This window comes from Hemitrygon akajei, chromosome 6 (assembly GCF_048418815.1).
Source record: "Hemitrygon akajei chromosome 6, sHemAka1.3, whole genome shotgun sequence".
NCBI classification, from domain to species: domain Eukaryota; kingdom Metazoa; phylum Chordata; class Chondrichthyes; order Myliobatiformes; family Dasyatidae; genus Hemitrygon; species Hemitrygon akajei.
Genome location: NC_133129.1, coordinates 80,114,506 through 80,130,186, shown reverse-complemented (window position 1 = coordinate 80,130,186; position 15,681 = coordinate 80,114,506). Strand labels below are relative to the sequence as shown.

The window sequence follows — 15,681 nt, the reverse complement described above, 5'->3', positions numbered from 1 at the left end:
TGTGGAGAGAATGGGATAGTCATCATTTTGGGTCAAAACCCTACATCAGGCATGCGCACACAGAGGTGCCGCGTACTAGTGGAAAGAGCCTACCCCTTCACAAAGCTATCCTTCTGTGCCGGTCAGCCACCTCCTGCCCCACCTATGTAAGAATCTTGACTAGGCATTCAGAAAACTGTAGTGGAAGCAATGGTAAACAAGATACAATTTGCAGATGATGGAAATCCGAGCAACACACACAAGATGCTGGAGGAACTCAGCAGGCCGGGCAGCATCTATGGAAAAAAGTTCAGTCGACGTTTCGGGCCGAGACCCTTTAGAAATGATCATTGATCCTTAAGGACTGCCAAAGAAGAATGGCAAACAAAGGAAGGAAATTTGTAATGCAACTTTCCAGGGTGCTGGGGAGACACGGTATAACATGGTTTTGATCCTTATATTTAAGGAGTGATATTCCTGATATCGCTGGATTTCTTGTAAAATCCAGATACAAGAATGTTTTACCAGGGGCTGATGGATATAAAAGAAAATGTTTGTGCAGAATGTTCTTGAACTTAAACGATTAAGAGCTGATCCCATTGAAGCACAAGACCCTAAGGGGTGGTTTAACTAAGGTGGATGTGGAGAGGATGGCTACCCCAATAGGATTATTAGAATCTTGGGTAGTTGAAAAGTAAAAGGTCTGCTAGTTGCGATGGATATGAGAAAGAATTTCATCTTTGCAATTCTGCACCCCAAAGAGCTGTGAAGGCAGAATGGTTGAAATGTTTAGAGCAAGACTGAGAAACAGCTGAACTACAAGGAAGTCGATGGAATAGCAGGAACATGATGTTGAGACCAAGGCCCAGTCACTTCTGATCTTATGGAATGGCAGAGCAGGCCTAACTGGCCATCTGGCCTACTTATACACTTGCTCCTTGTGGATCTTGTGCTTTTAACATATGATTTTGATCGTACAGCATATTCCCAAACAACCCGCCCTCCTCCTTGTAGACTTACAACTTTGCAATTCGCATGTGAGTCACGGAAGTGTGTTGTCAAAGATACAGCAAATTGAATAACTGCTGAGTTAGATCATATCAACACCCCGTAATCTTCGCACAGACTTTCAGAGGAGATCAATACAGCACTTGGGTAATTTAAATACCAAGCAATTCATTTCTCCTTTTACTAACTGACACAAGAGATTGCATCACTGTCTGGTACAGGGGGGCCACTGCACAGGATCGGGAAAAGCTGCAGAAAGTTGTAAAGTCAGCCATCTCCATCATCAGCACTAGCCTCCCCAGCATGAAAGCCACCCTCAAAAGGCAATGCCTCAAAAAGGTGGCATCCACCATCACCCAGGACATGTACTCTTCTCATTACTACCACCAAGGAGGAAGATGCCTGAAGATACACAATCAACATTTCAGGGACAGCTTCTTTCCCTCTGCCATCAGATTTCTGAATGGACAACGAACCCATAAACACTACCTATTCTATTTTTGCTCTTGTTTTGCACTACTTACTTAATAGGCTGACATATATAATAATATATAAAATATATATATATATATATATATATATATATATATATATTTATTGTACTTCATAGTTTTTATATTGTTATGAATTGTGATGTACTGCTTCTGCAAAGCAAATTTCACAAGTGATATTAAACCTGATTCAGATTCTGATTCTGAATTCCCATTTCATATCTATCCAAGGTGCACTATCTATTTGCAATCCAACAGTCTGCTTGTGAAGCACCTGGGTGTCTTGTGGCCTGTCTGGAATATAAATTGGCAAATAAAAAAGGCAAGGAGCAAGTAGAAACCCACTTCACCTCTGAAAATATTCTCCATTCCATCTATATCTCACTTTTGGCAATTGGTTTCTATTTATTTCCTTGAAGGTGAGTTATATCATATCTGCAAGAGATGGAATATTTAACTTGAGCTCTATTCCTTTAAAAAAAATTAACATAGATTCAAAGGTGCAAGTTGCCAAAATGCCTGTTGGGCTATTGTGTTTACTGGTGGCATTATGTGCCTATTTCAGGGCATAATAATTCAAGCAATTTCCTGCTACAGGTAGTCTAACATTTCCGCCCATTTCTCAGGAAGCAGAATCCATGTTTTGAAAGCTAAAATGTAGCTCTCGATGAAGACTTCAGTTGCTTTACCATGGTACTGCTAACTCAATTAAGACTCACTGAAAGTCTCATAAATTTTTAAAACTTTTCATCATTTCAGACATTTAAAATCCCTTCAAATACAAACATATTAAATACTGTTTGTAAGTGTCAATGTTTAAACTACTACAGGTCATGCATCTTGAGATTACATTTATGGTTGCTTGGACACTATCAGTAAACTCTATTCTATCCTTAATCTTTCTCTGTTCCAACTGTCAAACAATTTTTTAATTGATTGCTTTTCTTGGAGAATAGAGCCATTACTACATAAAGCAGATATCAAAGGTCTGTAAGTCATGTCTTGTATTTAGTCACTATGCTTAGTTGGTTTTTAAATCTGTTTTAACATATAGTTAAGATCCCACCCAATATATCTAAAGAATAGGGAAAGGCCTAAGAAATCCAGCTGATAATCCTTCTCAAAAACCTTATCTAGAAGAAAGGAATAAATGGATTCATATGATTTTGCTGATTGTGGTAGAGACTGTCAGGCATATTTCTCTACATAAGAAGCCTAAAAATCCCATCAGAGATCGAAGTTGGTGATGAGACTTCTAGTGCCTGCGTCGTCACTCAGCAAAAGCATGGTTGATCTTCAGCTTCATCTCTACTTCCTGCCCAATCGCCACGTCCCTTCATTTGCCCTGAATGCCAGTGTTTTAGCAACTTCAGACTTAAACATAAGTTTAATGTTAGCTTACAGGACATGAGTGTTGCTGGCAAGTTCAGTTTATGAGGAAGGGCACCAGAGCTAACTGGGACTTTTTTGGAAATTGCACATGGTGTGTTCTATATTTTCAAACATCTGTACATCCACAGCACTCTATAGTAGACTTATTAAGTGCATCTTATTGAGTGCAGAAATTCATTTAACCTCAGTCCTAATTGTCAAGATATTATCCTGATATGGTATTCCCCAAGTTCTAGACTCTCTAGCTAAGATAATCCATGATCCAGCATTTACCATGACAATTCAGAATTTTATATATTTATTGGTATAATTTCTCATTCTATAATGGTAGTGAACATTCTTTTCAATCTTTCATAGAATCACCCACTCAACCAAACCAATTAATGAAGGAAATTATTGTTACACTGTCTCCAAGGCAAGTAAATACTTGCTGAACTAAGGAGGCCATAACCGGACAGCATTCTAGGAGTGGCTCAGCAAATCCTGATGATTGTAGCAACACATAATTTGCACTCCGTTCTCTTTGGAACACAATCTAACATGTAATTTGTCTTTCTAAACTGCTTTCTGTACTTGTACGTTAACTTTGTGGTCTACTATGTGTGTCAGGACTTTGTGAACACCAATATTTAACCCAGTCTTCCTGAATTCCAATACTTAATCGATGTCCACCTTAAAATACACTCAGTGGCCACTTTATTAGGTACACCTGCCTGTTAATGCAAATAATTTTCCACTTCAACAGAATGGCCCTCCTAGCTATCAGTGTAATAAATGCAATAACATGTTGGTCAGACAAAGAAATATCGCGGATATTTTGAGGAATTATTCCAAAAAGCACAGTTAATTTGTTAGGTTGTAAATTAATTTTAAGTGCTTTAGAAATTGTAGAAAAAAACTGACTTCCAGAACTGTTTCAGTATAGAACAAGACCAAAACGTGTGTGTCAGTGTAGCTGTCTCAGTTTTACATCTATCACAATAACTATCAACATTAGGAAACATTTTAGACAATCTCTCCGTCATCAAATAGTAATGAAGTACAATTTTATGCAAATATCTAATTAGACAATCATATGGCAGCAACTCAATGCATAAAAGCATGCCGACATGGTCAAGAGGATCGGTTGTCGTTCAGACCAAACATCAGAATGAGTAAAAAGTGTGATCTAAGTGACTTTAACCATGGAATGATTGCTGGTGCAAACCAGATGGCTTGGGTATCTCAGAAACTGAGATTTTCATGCACAAAAGTCTCTATAGCTATAGTTTGGAAAACAAAATAAAAATCCAGTTAGTGGCAGTTCTGTGGCAGGAAAAAACCTTGTTAATGAGAGAAGTCAGAGGAGAATGACCAGGCTGGTTCAAGGTGAGAGTAGCTCAAATGAGCAGATTTTATTACAGTGGTGTGCAGAAGAACATCTCTGAATGCATAACACATCAAACCTTGAAGTGGATGGGCTACAATAGCACCATGAGCACACACTCAGTGGCCACATTAGGTACAGGAGGTAGTGAACATACAGGGCATACCTAATAAATAGGCCACTGAGTCAATATTCTGCTTTCTATTATTTTAACTAATATGATTAACCTCTCACATCCTCACATTATATTCTCTTTCAACTTTCTTGCCCATTGATCTTGCTTGTATCCCTTTGCAACCTCCTTACATTGTCCTCATAGTTTACTTTATGACCTGGAATTGTATTGGAGTCAGTTAACCTCCTAAAATAATGAGTTATTGCACTGAAGAGCTTAGGATCCTTCTAAGAGAGATCGCCATTGGTTATATCCTGGACCTCTGAAAGGTCAGCAGAAAGTAAAGGAAAACATTTTGTTTGCAAGTCACAGGAGGCGTAAGTGCAGTAGGGTTATAGTGGGGTGGGGGTGTTAAATTTCCAAACATCAACTCCGATTATTTTAGTGCAAGAGGTTTAGATGGGATTGAATTTGTTAAGTGCATCTCAGAGAGATTTTTGTGAACACGTGTAGAGTCCTACTCAAGGCAGGGCAGTACTTGACCTTATCTCAGGGCATGAAGCTGGGTGAAAGTATCACTGGAGAACTTCTTTTTGGAGCAGTGATCATAATTGTGTAAGCTTCAATGCAGTTATGGAAAGGGATAAGGTTTGTACTCAAGTATTGATCTGAAATTGGGAGAAGGCTAACTTCAACAGCATAAGAGATGGCCTGTCAAAAGCAGATTGAATGCAGAAGGTTGCAGATAGATGAAATCTTCCAAGTTGCAGTCTGTTAAAAGAGAATTAGAAAGAGTTCAGGGCCAGTGGATAGGGTGTTGAAGATAGCATGATTGCCTTTATAGGTCAGTCTTGGAATATAAAAGTTGGGATGTTATTTTGCAACTCAACAAAGCAATAGTTAGACCACATTTAGGGGTTATTGAATGCAGTTCTCATTGCCAGACTGCAGAAAGGATCTAATTGCTCCCCAGAGAATGCAGAAAAAAATTACCAGGATGTTTCCTGCATTGGAGGATTGAGCTTATGGGTTGAGTTTGTATTCCCTGGAGTGAAGGAGACTAAGGAATTACCTGATAGAGATAGATAAGAGGCATAGATAGGGTAGAGAGTCAGAATACTTTAGGCTTGATAGGCACATATATCAAAAACAAGAGGGCTCATTTTTAAGATGAGAGCAAAGTGTTTAAAGGAGATATGTTTGTTTTTTTTACAGTGGGTCTTTGAGCTTACTGATAATTCTCAATTTTCCTGGTCAATTAATTAGTTCTCAATGCTAGATGTGCATTGTTCCACTACTTCCAAAAGCTAAAGCCTTTATATAATGTTTTAAAACTATAAATACACTATACTCACTGATTTCATTTTAACTATCCTGACAAACACATTCTTGAAAAAAAACTCATAAAATGTCAGTGCAGCCCAACAATAATGCATATTGTGATTCCCCTTCCATAAGGAATTAGATTAAACACAGGTAATTACAGAGGGTGTGGAAAAGATTCACAAGGATGTTGCCTCATTTGGAGGGTTTGAGTTATAAAGAGAGACTGTCTGTTTTTCCTGAGGGGGAAGAAGGCTGACAGATGACATGATAAGGGTAAATAAAATTATAGAAGATATAGAGGAAATGGTCAGAGTCTGCTTGCCATGGTAGGGATGTCCAAATCTAGAGGACATAGTTTTAAGGTAAGAGGTAAATTTTTCACACAAATAGCTGATAGCTGAAATGATTGCCAGAGGAGGTGGTAGAGGCAGGGAGTAAGAATATTTAAGAGGCATCTGGATAGGTACTTGAATGAGTAAGGCAGAGAAGGGTAAAAATTATTGCAGGCCAATGGGATTAGTATACATAGCATGATGGTTTTGGAGACATGGTGGGCCAAGGGATGGTTTTAATGCTATACAACTCTATAACTCTATCATTCTTCCTATAAGTCCGCAAATATTTATAATTCTTATGAGGAAGAATTCTAAATTGATCCACGTTCTCTGAAGCTTAGAGAGGTGATCTAACTGAAACTAGAATTTTAGGGTGTTTTAAAGAGTACATGTCCTGAGGGTGGAAGCCCAGAACTGGAGTACAATGTCAGGATAATGCATTATCCATCATCTAATAGGACTGCGAATGGAAGGAATTCTCTCCCACAGGTGAGGGATTCAAGACTCACGTAGGTAGCCCTTTGGATATCAGGAAAATCTAAGGGCATTGAACAAAAAAATGCACCAAACTTGATCATATTTAATAGTGGACAGTCTTGAGAAGCTGAGTGGCATTCTCCCCCTCCTATTTCTGATAGGATTAAGAATGCTTGTACGAGTCATACAGTAGGGTAACAGGCCATTCACTCTACAGTTCATGTTGACAATCAAGTTTCAATTTACACTAATCCCACTTTATTCTCCCCACAGTTCCTTCAATTCAAGTAACACTAGGGCAATTTGTAGAGGCCAGTTATCCCATCTGTCTTCTGATCGCTGTGATGTGGGAGGAAGCCTGAACAGCTGGAAAATCCATGCAGTTACAGCGATAGCACTGGAGTTCAGGATTGAACCCTGTGAAGTGACAATCTTACTGTTAATGTTATCATGGTACAGGCATGATTAGGCTAACAGTTTGGTGTCCAGTCCAAATTGAGAAGCTGCTAAAAAGGGGAAAGGACCTTTGACTTTAATGAACAGTGGCATAGAGTACAACATCATGAAAGTTATGCTGTCTGCTTGAACATTTGTTGGCCTCAGTGGAATATTGCATCCAACTTGCAGCATCGTACTTTAGGGCTAGTGTCATACCAGAGGTCCAATCAACGTTGGGAGCAGAGCACTGCAAGGAATTTACTTGCAAGTCAGTGAAGCTGATATAAAAGGAGAGCTTTGCAGGCGTTTAGACATTCCAGAGGTCCAATCAGCATCGAGAGCAGTGCATTTCGAAGAGTTTACTCGCAGGCCAGCTAAGCTAGCATAAAAAGAGAGCTTTGCGGACGTTTGGACAGGATCTATGATATTGTGGCCATTACAGAGACTTGAATAACTCATGGGCAGGAATGGCTGCTGGGTGTGCCAGGCTTTTGATGTTTCAAAAAGGACAGAGAGGGAGGCAAAAGAGGTGGGGTGTGGCACTGCTATCATGGTTAGTATCATGCCTGCAGAAAAGGAGGAAGTCATGGAGGGATTGTCTACTGAGTCATACTGGATGGAAGTCAGAAACAGGGATGAGGCAATAAATCAGTAGTAACAGATACATTGAGGAGCAGATAGGGAGGCAGAATCTGGAACGGTGCAATAATAATAGGGTTGTTGTGATAGGTGATTTTAACTTTCCTAATATTAACTGGCATCTCCTTAGAGAAGGGGTTCAGATGGAGTGGAGTTTTTTTAAAGTGTGTTCAGGAAAGTTTCCTGACGCAATATTTATATAAGCCAACCAGAGGAGAGTCTGTTCTTGATCTGGTATTGGGAAATGAACCTGGTCAGGTGTTAAATCTCTCAGTGGGAGAGCATTTTGGAGATAGTGATCAGAACTCTATGCCCTTTACCATAGCACCAGAGAAGGATAGGAGCTGAAAAGTAGGGAAAACATTTAATTGGGGTAGGGGGAAATAAAAAGCTATTAGGCACGAACTTGGGGAGATAAATTGGGAGCAGATGTTCTCAGGGAAATGCACAACAGAAATGTGGCAAATATTCAGGGAACATTTGCAAGGTGTTCTGCATAGTTATACTCCATTAAGGAAAGGATGGTAAGGTAAAAGAACCATGGTGTACAAAGGATGTAGAAAATCTAGTTAAGAAGAAAAGCTTACGAAAGGTTCAAGAAACTAGGTACTGCTGGAGCTCTAGAAAATTACAATAGTGCCAGGAAGGAGATCAAAAAATGAAATTAGGAGAGCTAGAAGGACCATGAGAAGGCCTTCGTGAGGAGGATTAAGGACAACTCCAAGGCACTCTACAAAAATGTGAAGAACAAGAGGTTGAGCCATGTGAGAATAGGTTCAATCAGGAGTGAGAGTGGAAACATGTGCGTGGAGCCGGAGGAGGTAACAGAGATACTTAATGAATACTTTGCTTCAGTACTCACCAGTGAAAAGGACCTTGGCAATTGTGGGAATGACTTAAAGCAGACTGAAACGTTTGAGTGTATAGACATTAAGAAACAGGACGTGCTGGAGATTTTGAAAGGTATTAAGTTAATAAGTCACCAGGACCAGAGAAGATATACCCCAGGCTACTGTGGGAAGCAAGGGAGGATATTACTGAGCCTCTGGCAATGATCTTTGCATCATCAATAGGGAAGGGAGAAGTACCAGATGATTGGAAGGTTGCAAACATTGTTCCCTTATTCAAGAAAAGGGAGTAGAGATAATCCAGGAAATTATAGACCATTGAGTCTTACCTCAGTGGTGGGCAAGTTGTTGGAGAAGATCCTGAGAGGCAGGATTTATGAGCATTTGGAGAGACATAATATGATTAGGGATAGTCAGCATGGCTTTGTCAAGGGCAGATCATGCCTTACAAACCTGACTGAATTCTTTGAGGAAGTAACAAAACATATTGATGAAGGTAGAGCAGTGGATGTAGTGTATATGGATTTCAGTAAGGCATTTGATAAAGTTCCCTATATGAGGCTCATTCAGAAAGTAATGAGGCATTGGATCCAAGGAGACCTTGCTTTGTGGATCCAGAATTCGCTTAACCACAGGTGGTGGTTGTGGATGGTTCGTATTCTGCATGGAGGATGGTGACCAGTGGTGATCTGCAGGATTCTGTTCTAGGACTGCTTCTCTTTGTGATTTTTAATAAATGACCTGGATAAAAAAACGGAAGGGTGGGTTAGTAAGTTTGCTGATGATACAAAAGTTAGGGGTGTTGTGCATAGTCTGGAGGGTTGCCAGAGGTTGCAGCAGGACATTAAAAGGATGCAGAACTGGACTGAGAAGTGGCAGATGGAGTTCAACCCAGATAAGTGTAAAGTAGTTCATTTTGGTAGGTCAAATTTGAAGACAGAATATAATATTAATAGTACGACTTTTAATAGTGTGGAGGATCAGTGAGATCTTGTGGTCCATATCCATAGGACACTCAAAGCTGCTGCGCAGGTTGACGGTGTTGTTAAGAAGATGTATGGTGTGTTGGCCTTCATCAACTATGAGATTGAGTTCAAGAACCATGAAGTAATGTTACAGCTATATAAGACCCCACTTTGAGTACTGTGTTCAGTTCAGGAAGGATGTGAATACCTAGAGAAAGTGCAAAGGAGATTTACAAGGATGTTGCCTGGATTGGGGAGCATGCCTTATGAGAATAGGTTGAGTGTACTTGGCCCTTTTCTCCTTGGAGCAACGGAGGATGAGAGATAGCCTGATAGAGGTGAATAAGTTGATGGGAGGCATTGATCGTGTGAATAGCCAGAGGCTTTTTCCCTCAGCTGAAATGGCTAACATGAGGGGGCATAGTTTTAAGGTGCTTGGAGGTAGGTACAAGGGGGATGTCTGTAGTATGTATTTCACACAGAGGGTGGTGGGTGCATGGAATGCACTACCAGCATAGGTGGTGGAGGCGGATACAATAGGGTCTTTTAAGAGACTCTTAGACAGGTACATAGAGCTCAGCAAAATAGAGAACAATGTGGTAGAGTAATTCTAGGCTATTTCTAGAGAAGATTACATGGTTAGCACAACATTCTGGGCTGAAGGGCCTGTAATATGCTGTAAATGTTCTTTTTATATGTTTCTATGTCAAGGTTTAAAATGGTGCAGGGGAAATTTACTTGACTTGTACGAAGGGCTCAGGAAACTAAGTAACTGACATTGTTCTCAGTGAAACAGAGAAAAGGGAGATAGAGGTTTTGATTTAAAAAAATGAAAAATATAAGAAAAATGCTTTCAGTTGATCCATAACCAAAGGATGCAAATTTAAGGTGATCAGCAAACATGACTTGAAAGAAAAACACATAATGTTGAATTTCGGATGCAATTTTTGAAGGGACATGACAATTGAATCAGGAGGTGGGACTAGTAGAAACCTCAAGGACAATGAGCTGATTAACTTTGTTCCTCCTCTTATGATTTTATGGTTCAGAACAATTCTGCAGCAACACCACGTTGTCTTCTGCTTAAAAAAGAGAACGGTTGATATAAAATATCTCAATTCATGTTAAAATTTTAATTTGTGAGAAACTCTAATCTGAGCTGACAGCTGAGGATTTTATGATCAAATAAAATGGAATTTCATGCGTGTCAAAATCACCAAGTTTTCAGAGACAGGAGATGTTTCACATGGAAAACGAAAGAAATCTGGGTAACAGACATGGTGATGATCACTTGCTACAGAAAGCACACTGTTATACACATCACCATTTACCACCCACAGATCTTGGGAAGTGAGGGAGGATTTACTGTGCGGTCTTTCCTAAAATCACATTTTCAGCATCTCAGTTAACGTCTGAATCGACCTTTCATGTAACTGAGTAAGCATCTGTCGGTAATCAGATTCCACTCTCTCTCTCGTCATACTGATCTTCCTGTACAATATTGCCTTACTGTTATCCTCGTGATAGTTCAAAAACTGATGCAGCACATTTGATCAAAGTACCTTATTTTTCCCAGTGGGGTGATTATCGCCGCCGGAATCAACAGCACTAATGATAAATCGGTCAGATGGAGGGTGGGTTTGCCGCTTAGCGAGAGCTTGCTTTATTCTACTGGCGATTTCATACTGGCATAAACTAGAAGATATTCTGAAGCTTTATTCTGATCAGTTACATAACGTTTGAAAATGTATTCTGCTCTAGTCACCGACTGCTGTAGTTGTGAAAGTGCCACACTATATAAAAACAGCACCGTTTCTATGGTTACGTATTATGTTTTATAAGTCACTTCCTTACATCACAGTTTTACTGCTCGCCAAACAGTATATATTATCCAAATCGATTAAACGATAACCCCCTTAGGATTATATCATATTTGAAAGGCATTGATAGGACCCTTTCCAAATTTTCTATTTAATCCAACATTTGTAGTTCTCGGATAATAGATTTTACCTTCAACTAAAACAGGTTAAAGCAAAAGTGAGTCCCATATTGTATGCAAGTAACCCACATGGCTAAATTCCAACGCGCGCTCTACACCCAATTCTTTTGGCTGCAGGAGCTCCAGTTTATATACACATTTTGAACCATTTTTTACTCTACACTCAATAAACTAAGGCAATTCCAGAATTGCAATCTTAATGTTAGCAATACCTCCACCGGGAGAGCGCGGCAGATCCCGAGAATATTCTGGGTCTGAATATTAACTGCTTTATTATTTCTGCCCCTAGGCATTTGCACTGTTTACGTACCCACAGGTGCAGATCTCACAAATGCATTTTCTCTTCATGGTGTGGGTTGCAGTCGGTGGCGTATGCCCATTCCGTGCGCTCTGTGTTGGTTATAATTCCGGAGGGTATCCAAGGAACCCGCCCAAGTAACAGATAAATTAGGAACACCTCGCCCTGACGGCGCATTACTTCAGCGTGTCACATGGCTACCACTGTTCTTTATCCGAGATTTAAATTCAGCAGTTCCAACAGGCGTAAAAAAAATCACTAAAATGTGCAGTAAAAAAAAAACCTTTTGAGAGAGAATCTGAATGTTAAATTCGGACGTTTAAGATAAAACTTTAGACGCAGAAGGTATTGCAAGATGCTGCTGAGGGATTTTGAGCAGCTAGGGGCCGAAGTAAAACACAAAGCCAAAAGAGTGATAATCTTTGGATTGTTGTCTGAGCCATGTGCAAATTGGCACAAGGTTAATAAGATTAGAGTCGTAGAATCAGAGAAAAGCACAGCACGAAAACAGGCCCTTTGGCCCATCTATTCCATGCTGAAACACTTAAACTTCTGAGTGCCATCGACCTGCACCCAGATCACAGACTCATTCCACACTCTCATGACCCTCTGAGTGAACAGGTTTCCCCTCATCTTCCCCTTAAACTTCTCACCTTTCACCCTTAACCCATGACCTCTAGTTGTAGTCCCATCCAACCTCAGTGGAAGAAAAGCCTATTTATCTATACTCCTCATAATTTTATATGCCTCTATCAAATCTCCTCTCAATCCTCAGATCCAAGGATAAAGTCCTAAACCATTCGATCTTTCCCTCTAACTCAGGCTCTCCAGCCCCACAAACATCCTTGTAAATTTTCCCTGCTGCACTCTTTCAACTTATTCATGTCTTTCCTGTAGGCAGGTGATCAAAATGCACACAATATTCCAAATTAAACCTCAACACTGTCTTACACAACTTCAACGTAACATCCCATCTACTGTACTCAGTACTTTGATTTATGAATGCCAATGTACCAAAGGCTTTCTTTATGACGCCATCTACCCTCGACCCCACTTTCAATGAATTATGGATCTGTATTCCCAGATCCCTTTGTTCTACCACACTCCTTAGTATCCCATGGTTCACTGGTTGGTCCTATTGAAATCCCTTTAGAAAACAGATGAGGGGTAATGCAGAATATGGTGAATTAGTGGAATTCATTGCTACAAGCTGTTGTGGAAGCCAAGTCATTGGGTATATTTACAACGGATGTTAAGAACTTCTTGGTTACTAAGGGAGAAAGCAGGAGAATAGGGTTGAGAGGGAAAATAAATCAAAGTACAAGGTAAGTTTTCTTTAAATTAAATTACATATGTCACCTTATACTGCCCTGAGATTCATTTTCTTGTGGGCATTCACAGTAAATACAAAGAAACACAAGTGTCCAGGACATCTTCAAGGAAAGATGCCATCATTAAGGACCCCCGCCACCCAGGCCATGCCTTGTTCTCATTGCTACCATCAGGAAGAAGGTACAGAAGCCAGAAGGCAAATACTCAATGATTCAGGAACAGCTTCTTCCCCTCTGCCATACGTATTGTGAATGGACATTGAACCCATGAACATTACCTCACTACTTTTTTATTTCTGTTTTAGCACCACTTATTTAGATTAACTATTTTAAATATATGTATTTATACTTACTGTAATTCACTGATTTTTTCTATAAATTATGTATTTTATTGTACTGCTGCCACAAAGGCAACAAATTTCATGACATATGCCTTTGATATTAAATCTGATTCTGGTTCTGAATCAATGAAACAACAAAGATGGACAAATAACTAACATGCAAAAGACAACAAATTGTGCAAATACCACATCATTCTCTGCAATTTCCACCATTTTCAACAAGATCCTATCATGAAATAGATCTTTATGTTTCCACTCTGCTTTCCTGAAGGATTGCATTCTATGTGATTCCCTTGTCTACTTGTCCCTTCCCACTTATCCTTGCAAGCGGAAGAAGTGCTACACCTGTCCATCACCTCCTCCATCATCCTCATTCAGTGCTCCAAACAGTCGTTCCAAGTGAGGCAACATTTCATCCGCAAATCTTTTATTGTATCCGAAGCGGCCACCTCTACATTGTGAAACCTGATGTAGACTGGGGGACTGCTTTGTTGAGCACCTTCACTCCATATGCAGCAAGCAGAATTTCCCCGTGGCCAACCATTTTTATTCCAGTCTCCATTCTGACATGTCAATCTAGGGCCTACTCTTCTGACTCAATGAGACCACTCACAGTTTGAAGACGCGGCACCTCACACTCCATATAGGTAGCCTCCAACCTGATGGCATGAACATTGATTTCAATAATTTCCAGTAATTTCTCACCTCCTCCTTCCCTCTGCTTACATTTTCCACTCTGGCTCCCCTTTACGTCTTTTCTCCTCACCTGCCTATCACCTCCCTTCAGGTGCCCCTTCTATTTCATTTTCTCCCATTGCCCACCCTCCTCTCCTATCAGATCCCTTCTTCTCCAGCTCTTTATATTTTCCACCTATTACCTCCTACCTGGCTTCACCTATCACCTTTTACATTGTACTCCTTCCCCAGCCCCACCTTTTTATTCTGGCTTCTTCCTCCTTCCTTTCCGATCCTCAGCCCGAAATGCCAACTGTTTATTCATTTCCATAGATGCTGCCTGACCTGCTGAGTTCCAATAGACAATAGACAGTAGGTGCAGCAGTAGGCCATTTGGCCCTTCTAGCCAGCACCGCCATTCACTGTGATCATGGCTGATTATACACAATCAGTACCCCGTTCCTGCCCTCTCCCCATATCCCTTGACCCCGCTATCTATAAGAGCTCTATCTAACTCTCTCTTGAATGCATCCAGAGACTTGACCTCCACTGCCTTCTGGGGCAGAGCATTCCACATATCCACCACTCTCTGGGTGAAAAAGTTTTTCCGCATCTCTGTTCTAAATAGCCTACCCCTTATTCTTAAACTGTGGCCTCTAGTTCTGGACTCACCCATCAGCAGGAACATGCTTCCTGCCTCCAGCGTGTCCAATCCCTTAATAATCTTATATGTTTCAATCAGATCCCCTCTCATCCTTCTAAATTCCGGTGTATACAAGCCCAGTTGCTCCAATCTGGACCTTGTGAAGCTACGCTGCACTCCCTCAATAGCAAGAATGTCCTTCCTCAAATTTGGAGACCAAAACTGCACACAATACTCCAGGTGGGGTCTCACCAGGGCCCTGTACAGCTGCCGAAGGACCTCTTTACTCCTATACTTAATTCCTCTTGTTATAAAGGCCAGCATGCCATTAGCTTTCTTCACTGCCTGCTGTACCTGCATGCTTGCTTTCATTGACTGATGTACAAGAACACCTAGATCTCCAGCATTTTGTGTGTGTTGCTCTGGATTTCCAGCATCTGCCAGTTGACGTTACACTGCATATTCTGGGCTTCACAGTGGAGAAAGAAAACATTTTTCTTAGGAAGTCCCTTGGGAGTGAGGATGATTTAGAAATAAATTTTCATGTTTGCCAACAGGGATTTAAGGAGGCACTCAGCATCTGTGATGTACATTTCTTATTATGTTCTTTAACTAATTGAAAGTAATTAACCAAGAGAAACAGAAACTTTAGCCCAGCATTACTTATTTACATCTTTCTATAAAAGATAGTTGATAATTTTAGATCATACGACCATAGGCTGTAGGAACAGAATTAGGCCATTCAGCCCATCGAGTCTGCTCCACCATTTCATTTCATGGCTGATCAATTTCCCTCTCAACCGCATTCTCCTGTCTTCTCCCCATAGCCTTTCACACTCTAACTAATCAAGAACCTATTACCTCCACCTTAAATGCACCGGTAACTTGGCCTCCATAGCTGCCTGTGGCAATGAATTCCACAGATTCACCATTCTCTGGTTAAAGAAATTCCTCCTCATCTGTGTTCTAAATGGACCCTCTATTATGAGGCTGTGTCCTCTGGTCTTATACTCCC

General features: G+C 40.4%; 1 protein-coding gene across 2 annotated transcripts in view; it reads right to left on the bottom strand.

The window, feature by feature from the left end:
- Nucleotides 1–11,802, bottom strand: part of LOC140729185 (stabilizer of axonemal microtubules 2-like) — an 82,716-nt gene extending 70,914 nt beyond the window's left edge. The window contains exon 1 of one of the 2 annotated variants that reach the window (XM_073048663.1): nucleotides 11,689–11,802. In XM_073048663.1, the coding sequence (XP_072904764.1) occupies nucleotides 11,689–11,726 (38 nt within the window). In that variant the 5' untranslated portion in view covers nucleotides 11,727–11,802. The remainder of the gene's footprint in view (nucleotides 1–11,688) is intronic. The other variant, XM_073048664.1, reaches the window with a different exon arrangement.
- Nucleotides 11,803–15,681: the final 3,879 nt, after the last annotated feature.